At 40.6% G+C, this 9,796-nt stretch overlaps 1 protein-coding gene across 1 annotated transcript; it reads right to left on the reverse strand.

Annotated features, from left to right (window-relative positions):
- Nucleotides 1-98: 98 nt before the first annotated feature.
- Nucleotides 99-2,992, reverse strand: LOC149566969 (uncharacterized). The gene is made up of 6 exons (XM_089816586.1): nt 2,798-2,992; nt 2,564-2,671; nt 2,234-2,291; nt 1,915-2,112; nt 916-1,816; nt 99-868 (listed from the first exon to the last, which is right to left on the reverse strand). Exons 4-6 carry the CDS (start codon nt 2,008-2,010, stop codon nt 99-101), a joined length of 1,767 nt encoding a protein of 588 aa, XP_089672712.1. The 5' UTR covers nt 2,011-2,112; nt 2,234-2,291; nt 2,564-2,671; nt 2,798-2,992.
- Nucleotides 2,993-9,796: the final 6,804 nt, after the last annotated feature.

Genomic DNA, 9,796 nt, shown 5'->3' on the forward strand with positions numbered 1-9,796 from the left:
TAATCCAACAACTCTTCAAATTCTGGAGCGGTATGTTTTTTATTGCATACCCGGAGATGTGTATTGATTTTGACTGCTTTTCAATCTCGTCACACAAATCAATTATTATTTGCATCACTTATACTGGATACTTTGTCCATGGCGACAGGTTTCAGATCCATGACTGGTTCTTCTACAGGCTGTTTAGTGCAAGTTTCGATCTCTGCATGCATAGTGACCAAATTTTCTGGAAGATTTGGTTCTGAATGTGCACTTTCTGTTTTATCGAAAATGCAACCAGCATTATCCTCTTGACATTCTGCAACTTCTTTTCCTATTTCATGGACAGGATCTGCCTTTGGAACATTTAAAGCAGATGTTTCTGAATTTCTCTGAGCATCACCTATTTCTTGCATGTCATTTGGACCTAGCAAGATGGATCCCTCATCCCTTTGCTGATGATGGCTCATGTCAATCTCCATACTTTCTTTTTGTTTATCCAGCTTGTCTGGTGTATGCTCCATGGCCACATTACACAGTAACAAATTTTTCTTTACATCCAAATCTCCACAGGTAGAGTTTTCTATTTCCTTCTCAATTCCACTATTTTCATGCTTATTGGCTTTCCTAGCTCCATGGACTATTTCACTATTTTCAGCCAATATGGCTGTATTATCAACATCTGTTTCAATATTGCAGATCCCTTGAGCCCTTGACTGAGAATTGATGATAGGAGTATCATCAGTTTCCATAACAGACACTAAAACTGGTTTATCTGAAGAACTCTTCGACTGATTATTGAGCTCACCGACAGAAGCTGGCACTGGTATAACTGAAGAATGCTTGGACTGGTCATTGGCTTCTATAGCAGAAGCTGACAATGGTGTACCTAAAGAATTCTTAAACAGATTGCTAAGTTCAGTAACAGAAGCTGACACTGGTGTATCTGAAGTTCAGTAACAGAAGCTGACACTGGTGTATCTGAAGAATTCTTGGACTGGCGATTGACTTTATTAACATAAGTTGACACTGTTGTACATGAAGAATACTTGGACTGGTTATTGACTTCGTTAACAGAAGCTGACACTGGTGTACCTGAAGAATTATTGGACTTCTTATCAACTTCATTAACAGAAGCTGGCACTGGTGTAACCAAAGAATTCCTGGACTCGTTATTGATTTCATTTACAGAAACTAAAACTGGTATAACCAAAGAATTCTTAAAGTCGTTATCAACTTCACTAACAGAAGCTGACACTGGTGTAATGGAAGAATTATTTGACTTGTTATTGACTTCATTAACGGAAGCTGACACCTTGAACTCATTATTGACCTCATTAACAGAAGCTGACACTGGTGTACCTGGAGAATTCTTGGAATCATTATTGACTTCATTAATAGAAGCTGAAACTGGTGTACCTGAATAATTTTCAGAACAGTTATTGGCTTCATTAACAGAAACTGGTGTACCTGAAGACTTTTTGGAATGGTTATTGACTTCGTTAATAGAAGCTGAAACTGGTGTACCTGAAGAATTCTTAGACCGATTATTGACTTCATTAATAGAAGCCAACACTGGTATACCTAATGAACTGCCCTCTGTACTGCATATACCAGAAGCTTTTGGCAAAAGAGGTGGAATTGGTACCCTCCTTGGTCTGCCTCGTCCTCGCTTTACTGGCACCACTTCATTTACACCTATTTCTGGCCCTGATTTAACTGCACTTTTGGTTTTACGATCTTTCCCCATATCATTATTTTTGGGAGAGTCTGGAGCTCCAGCTTGACAAAGCCTTTCAAACTCTTCCTCTGATAATTGATCACCATACGAGCGTACCTGATAAAGGCAGGAAGAGTGTCAATTGTCAGCAAATGATCAATTTATCAGTGATTATGACATGGCATGATAGAAACAACCAAGACTTCTCAACTGACCTCTCTAGCTCGTTTACCCCTTCCATAGTGTTGAATATCCAGGGCAGATGAAGACCTCTTTCTTCCACCATTATGTGCATTGTCATATGCTTGCATTGCCGCAACAAAAGGCTTCAACTCTTCTTCCCCTAACAACCTAGGAGGTATGGGCGTTCCTTGATCATCCCCATTTCCTTGTATGCACTTCAACCACTCTTCCTGGAACACATTGTTTCAAGGAAAATCACTAGTATCAGCAACATGCAACCCCATTTAGTGGTTGAAATTGAAATACTAAAGAATGACAGCACCATGTATATTTAAACATAAAATGCATTACTTGTTCAACTTGATGTCTCTGCTTATCAATAGCCTCGAAGATGTCAATCTCGGACTCACTGGCAGTAAGAAGATCATTTCATCAAGGTAGTCAATAGTGCTTCTTAGAACATTTTAAAAAGGTACAAAATAATATTCAAGAACAAAAGCTACATGTCAAACAAACATCACAATATATATGTTGATGTTAAGAGCTTTTGAAATGAAATCAAGAGAGAAGTATCAGTTGATTCAAATATTGCTGCCAAAATGACAAAGCAGACTATCACTTTAGATTTGTTGAGCTTAGAAAATTTAAGACTCCCAAAGAGAATGCCAAAACCCGCACAACCTGCGAGCTAAAAGATAATTTAGAGCTTCATCATCTGGCACATGGGTATCTTCTTCCTTTTTAGAACCCCTCAAAAGTTCTTCCAAGTACACTCTTCGGTCTTCCGCACTGCAGTGGAAAGTACAATAAAGCATCTTCACCATTCAAAATTTACAAAATCGATTTTCTATTTTATAAATCAAAAGCATGACAAATAAATTTCCAGGGTAACTAGCTAATTGAATGAGAATAGACCTTGTATTATTGTCAAAGAATCCAGCAGTAATACTCTGATTAGCTACTCCGAGTTTATGCTCTGCTGAAGCCCTAACTTGTTCCTCTACAGTATGAACCTGATTTAACAATGTCAACAATGTGAGTACAAATATAATAATCTGTGAATGTTTTGACTGTTTCTAAAGAATTCTATACTGGTCAAATGTGAGAAGGAATCAGTACAAACAAAAAGATGAGCATGTCACATTCTCTTCTTTATTAAAAATGTACTGTAGAAAAGCCGCTCCATTTTTTCACATTAACAATGTATGTATCACAGAAAATGGAACTCCAGAATGCAAATAATAAAGAAATGAATAATCAATTAAGGAAAACTTGTTAATTATTGTTAGTTGGACAGCTGTTATTTCTGACCCGGAAATAGCAGCACTATTTATGGGTAGCTTGGACAGCTGTTCGTCCTTATCTATGAATAGCGGTTGTATTTATGGGTGGTTTGGACAGCTGTTTGTCCACTTGCCAAAAATTAGTAAATGGTTATTATTTACTAATTTTAGAGATTCCCTTTTGGACACCTTGCAACCAATTCTATTATTGGCTGTTGAGTTGTCTTAATCTCAGCCGTTGGTTTGATTTAATCTCGGTCGTTGGTTTACCAACGAGAGTAGTATAAAAAGGGGTCTAGGGGGCATTTGGAGAGGAAGACAAGAAGCTTTGGTGAAGCTGTTTGCAGTGTTAGAAAATAGTCTTGCAGTGTTAGCAAGGGCACAGGGTGAAGCTTTGGTGAAGCTGTTTGCAGTGTTAGCAAACAGTCTTGCAGCGTTAGCAAGGGCACAGGGTGAAGCTTTGGTGAAGCAATTTGCAGTGTTAGCAAACAGTCTTGTAGTGTTAGCAAGGGCAAAGAGAGAAGCTTTTGTGAAGCAGTTTGCAGTGTTAGCAAACAGTCTTGCAGTGTTAGCAAGGGCGCAGTGTTAGCGCAGGGATAGCAGTGAGAAATATCAGCGGGAGAAATTAGGAGGTTGTCGGAGTTCTGCCAGTGTGAGGCAAGGAATTTTGTATCTCTTGATTTGCTGAAGTTTAATATAATTTCTCATATGTAGAACTGGTTTTCCCTTAGGGATTTTTCCAGAGACAATTTGTTCAAAAATATTGTGTTCATTGTGTTGCGCATTTCTTTCTGTGAAGAACCTCCTTATAGCAATATCGTGAGAATGCTCGAAATAACAGAATACCAAGTGATAACAGAACTCAGAATGAATCTACTGATCGCAGGCCACTTCGAGGGGGTAACCTCCTTTGAGCAAGCTCAATACAATAAATTCGTCCGTACCCATCAAGGGCCTCAACCTATTCTTATATACTGGGTACGATCTAGAAAAGTAATACTACCTATGCATGTGGGATAATAAAATATACTCACGGGACGACTTACAAAGCATATGCGTCCAACAACACTATTCTAACAAAATAAACAGAAGGAACACACCGGTTCCTAACATCCCCTCTCCCTTAGAAAAAAGCTTTGTCCTCAAAGCTTAAGGTGTGGAAATTGTTGTTGAATCTGAAGAAGGGGTTCCCAGGTAGCATCCTCTGGTTGCATGCCATGCCACTGAATCAAGACCTCAGAGATGGAGCGAGAGCGAAGCTGGCGAGTGCGCTGGTCAATGATTGCCACCAGCTCCAAGATAATGGATCCTTCCGTATCCATTTCAGGGAGAGTAGTTTGTGCTCTGACAGTGGTACCCAGAACTTTCTTTAGACAAGAAACATGAAAGACTGGATGAATGCGGGAAGAAGGAGGAAGTTCCAGTTTATAAGCAACTGAACCAATCTTCTGCAGAACCTTATAAGGCCCATAAAATTTTGGGGCCAGCTTATGACGCCCTTTCAGCTTTAGGGAGGATTGTTTGTATGGCTGTAGACGAAGAAAAACCATATCCCCAACTTGAAATGAGCGCTCAGAACGGTGTTGATCTGCTTGCTGTTTCATCCGATTACGGGCCATGTGAAGATTATCCTGTAAGGTACGAAGAATCTGATCCCTGCTGCGGAGAACTATGTCAACTGCCTGGACTGGTGAGCTGTTGGGAGTGTAGGGAAGGAGCACTGGAGGTGCCTGACCATAGACTGCTTCATATGGAGTCATTTTAGAGGCAGTGTGGTAAGAGGTATTGTACCACCATTCAGCTAAAGGGAGCCACTTGGCCCACTGATGTTGCTGCTCGGAAGTGAAGCAACGAAGATAAGTTTCCAAGCATTTATTGACAATTTCAGTTTGACCATCAGTTTGTGGGTGATAGCCCGAACTCATCTTCAGTTTGGTGCCAGTTTTCTGAAACAGTTTAGTCCAAAAATGACTGGTAAAAGTTGCATCACGATCAGAGACAATGGAAGAAGGGAGTCCATGAAGACGAAATATCTGGTCCATGAAGATTTGTGCAACAGAGGAGGCAGTATAGGGGTGGCTGAGGGCACAAAAATGACTATATTTCGAGAGACGATCAACCACAACCAAGATCACTGTCTTGCCACCGGATTTAGGAAGCCCTTCAATGAAATCCATAGAAATATCAGTCCAAATCCGTGTAGGGATGGGCAATGGTTCGAGCAAGCCAGGAAGGAGGGTCGTTTCACCCTTGTGGCGTTGGCAAGTATCACATTCAGCCACCATCTGTTGAATCGTCTGTTTCATCCCTTTCCAAAAGAAGTTTCTCCTTGCTCGCTCATAAGTTTTGAGGAAGCCTGAGTGCCCTGCTGAAGGAGAAGCATGGAGTTCATAAAAAATAGCCTGATGTAGAGCTGGGTTCTGAGGAAGCACTAGCCGACCCTTGTATCGAAGAGAAGCACCATCCCAAGAGTAATGTGGTATAGCAGAAGGATTATTGGCTAGCTGGTGAATGATTTGAGATAAAGAAGAGTCACTGTCATAGCCCTGCTGAACAGACGCTAACCAATTGGGAATGGGCATAGAAATAGCGGAAAGGGAAGCTTGATTATCAAATGTGCGAGAAAGAGCATCTGCCACAATATTCTCCTTACCCTTCTTGTAGGTGATCTCATAATCATACCCCATGAGTTTGCTGACCCATTTCTGTTGTGTAGGAGAGGATACCCGTTGTTCCAAGAAGTATTTCAGACTTTGGTGATCGGTTCTGATGCAAAAATGACTCCCTAAGAGGTATGGCCGCCACTACAGAGTTGATGATCAGAGAGAAGTTGCAAGACAAGCTCCAGATGATGGAGATGCTCAGCCCAAGTTTTGCTATATATGAGGATATCAGCAAAGAAGACTAGAATGAATTTCCGGAGGTATGGTCGAAATATGTTATTCATCACTACCTGAAATGTTGAAGGAGCATTCGTGAGGCCGAAGGGCATGACTAAAAATTCATAGTGACCATCATGTGTGCGGAAGGCAGTTTTAGGTATATCCTCCTCATGAACCCGAATTTGATGATACCCAGAACAAAGATCTAACTTGGAGAAAAAATGAGCCCCATGAAGTTCATCAAGAAGTTCATCAACAACTGGAATGGGAAACTTGTCCTTTATAGTGAGATGATTAAGTGCTCGAAAATCAATGCAGAGTCGCCATGACCCATCTTTTTTGCGAACAAGCAGAACTGGAGAAGAAAAGGAACTGGTACTAGGGCGAATAATACCTTGCTTTAGTAAGTCACGGACAAGTATCTCGATTTCGGTCTTCTGATGAAATGGGTAGCGGTAGGGCCTGATGTTGGGCGGAACACTGCCAGGAAGGAGCTGAATACGGTGGTCCTCTGGACGAGAAGGAGGTAATCCCACAGGTTCAACAAATATACCAGAATACTTGTCCAAAATGTGTTGGAGATCGGCAGGAGTGCTAGAGACTGCTGATGGCTGCATCTGAATGGAATGGAGCTGAGCGATGACACCATGTGAATTCTTCTTAAGAAGTTTTTCCATACGGTGTGAACTGATGATGCTGAGAGACCCTGGTTGTAAGCCTTTCAAAGTGTGTTGGTGCCCCTCGGCTGAAAACTGCATCCAAAGTTCAGCAAAATCCCAGAGAATGGGGCCAAGAGTGCGTAACCATTGGGCACCCAAAACCACATCACAACCACCTAAGGGTAAGGCAAACATGTCAGAGCGCATGTTATAATCTCCAATAGAGAGACGCACATTGCGACATTTCCCTTTACAAGGTAAAGTGCCCCCATTGGCAATCATGACTTCAAAGCTAGAGCAGGGATGGATAAAGAAATCAGCCTGTTTGGCTATTCGTGGATCAATGAAGTTATGAGTGCTACCAGAATCAATGAGTATAGTAAGAGGGATCTTCTTGAAGAAACCCTGGACCCGCATGGTTTGTGGAGTAGTGACTCCTGCCAAAGCATGGACAGATATCTCTGGTGGAGCTTCTGGTGAAGGAGGTTCAGGCTGGTGAGGCTCAACCTCATCATCCACTGTTTCCTGAGCATCTACATATTCTTCCAGTTCCGGTGGAGAATCCACATCCAAGAGATAGAGCTTTTTCTGAACACATCTATGGCCCCGAGACCATTTCTCATCACAATTATAACAAAGCCCTTTGTCTCGCCTGACTCGCATCTCTGTTTCAGACAAGTGCTTGATCGGAGTAGTTCTGAGAGCTGGTATGACTGGAGGGTTGTGAGAACCTGTATTTCTGAATGGAACAAAATTAGATCTGGAGCGTTGTAGAGCACTAATCTTGTCTTCCGCTAACTTAGCCAACCCAAGGGCTTCCATCATTGTAGTAGGTCGAAACATTTTGACTTCTGAGCGAAGTGCATCCTTCAGACCACTGACAAAACAACTACGGAAGAATTCATCAGACAAGCCCTCTGTGTGATTAGCTAATTTTTCAAACTCTGTCTGGTATTCTCTTACAGTGCCTGTTTGACGCAGTTTAGTGAGTGCTCCTGTGAAATCATCAAAGGAACTAGGGCCAAAGCGCTCCAAAATGAGGGTGCACAATTCGCTCCACGTTGGGCCTACATTAGCCTTGATGTACCAACGGAACCATTGAAGAGCTTCATGTTCCAAATGAAAAGATGCAAGGGGGACTTTGTGGTTATCCAAAGTATTATGCAAGCTGAAATACTGCTCTGCCCTATAGATCCATCCAGTCGGATCAGAACCATCGAAGCGTGGAAAATCAAGCTTTGGTCCACGGAAATTGCCAGAAGAGGACCCAGTATCTCCTGAATGGTTTCGGCTCATGGCTGACTGCTGAAAGTTAAGACCCAGAATTTTGTCATCCAAATCTTGAAGTTTGGTTTTGAGGGATGCAATTTCCTCTTCCATGATTTTTGCTCCTGTACGCGTAACAACCATAAAACAAGGTTTTTTTTTTTTTTTTTTTTTTTTTTGGAATGGGTAGAAGATGAGAAACAAAAACTTTTTTAGTTACGGCAAACTTGGATTTGGGTAAAACTCATATAGGAAATGGGTGTTCGACGGGTGGTGGGAGACTACCTAGGGACAAGGGAAAAAGAAAAATGAGGGTTTCAAGGGTAGGGAGGCGAAATGAGGCGAACAGTCCAAGAGGGATAAGGGAGCAAAATGAGGAATCGAATCTTGTGGCTCAGTTTGGTGGCGATTGGATGAGAGGTGAAAAAGATAGGGCAAACCCTAAAATTAGATAAATGAGGGATTTAGGGCTTTGATATGTAAAATTTGGGGTTGGGTCGCCAAGGAAGGAAGTATGCGAAATGATATTGCAGACGTTCTGTGGAAGTATGAGCAGAAACAGAAAGCAAACAAGGAAGCTACGACTAAAAAACAGAAAAATTTTTACTTTTTTTTTTTTTTTTTAAAAAAAATTTTTGAACAGTCGACTTAGAAAAATTCACTCACAGACAGAACAACTGAAAAGAGTTATTGCAATAACAAGAGATATTAGAAGTGAGAGGAACCTGAAGGCCACGACAGAAAAAAAATTTGATGTAATTTCCACCCAGCGAGCCCAAGAGAGTGCTCTGATACCAGATGTGAAGAACCTCCTTATAGCAATATCGTGAGAATGCTCGAAATAACAGAATACCAAGTGATAACAGAACTCAGAATGAATCTACTGATCGCAGGCCACTTCGAGGGGGTAACCTCCTTTGAGCAAGCTCAATACAATAAATTCGTCCGTACCCATCAAGGGCCTCAACCTATTCTTATATACTGGGTACGATCTAGAAAAGTAATACTACCTATGCATGTGGGATAATAAAATATACTCACGGGACGACTTACAAAGCATATGCGTCCAACAACACTATTCTAACAAAATAAACAGAAGGAACACACCGGTTCCTAACACTTTCCGTATTTTAAGTGAAGTTGCAGTTGTGTTATTTTTCGATATTAGCTGGGAATTTATTTTCAGCAGTTTAATAATCATTTGTGATAGGAGATTAATAATCAGTGACTGCAATAGTTTGATTTTTCACAAAACTTTTCAGGCTAAAATATTTTTAAAAGCTTGAAATTAAACATACTGTTTTTTAGTATATTAATCTTTTCTTGTCAATTGCTTTAGTTTTGAATCACGTGATATTTTCCAGTGTTTTTATTCACTGAATACAGTTTGTTGCAACTATAATATGCATGTAATGGAGTAATCATCAGAAAAAAAATTCTCTTGCTTGGATTATGTTAGTAGTGCCAACTGCTGAGATTGGAATAGCAATTCTATTGCAGTAGTATATTCATACTTTCCAATCCTCCTGCAATGTATCTGTAAGGTGTGCTAGGAACACCTTAAATTAAAAAATTGACAATATATTTCAGGATTATTGTGCTGTATATGACCCCATAAAATCCATAACAATACAAAAATGAGAGGATAATGTATTCTTGTACCGTTTCCAAACGCAATACTAGTACATCACGTTTCTGGCCAATCCTATGAGCTCTTGCTTGTGCCTGTAGATCAACCTGAAAAATAGCAACTTTAACTAATAGATAAGTGTCCACTTTTAAGTTTTCTGAATTGACAGCAAAGATGTTCAAAATTATTAAAGA

Source organism: Cupressus sempervirens, chromosome 3, assembly GCF_028749045.1.
Source record: "Cupressus sempervirens isolate cs-2001-9-10 chromosome 3, ASM2874904v1, whole genome shotgun sequence".
Classification (NCBI taxonomy): Eukaryota; Viridiplantae; Streptophyta; class Pinopsida; order Cupressales; family Cupressaceae; genus Cupressus; species Cupressus sempervirens.

Excerpts from the sequence above, each read along its gene's own strand:
- LOC149566969 (XM_089816586.1), bottom strand. The coding sequence starts at position 2,010 with ATGCAAGCATATGACAATGCACATAATGGTGGAAGAAAGAGGTCTTCA. Across the intron at positions 1,817-1,914 it reads GGGGTAAACGAGCTAGAGAG|GTACGCTCGTATGGTGATCA; the intron begins GTCAGTTGAGAA and ends TGCCTTTATCAG. Across the intron at positions 869-915 it reads TGAACTTCAGATACACCAGT|GTACACCATTGTCAGCTTCT; the intron begins GTCAGCTTCTGT and ends AGAATTCTTTAG.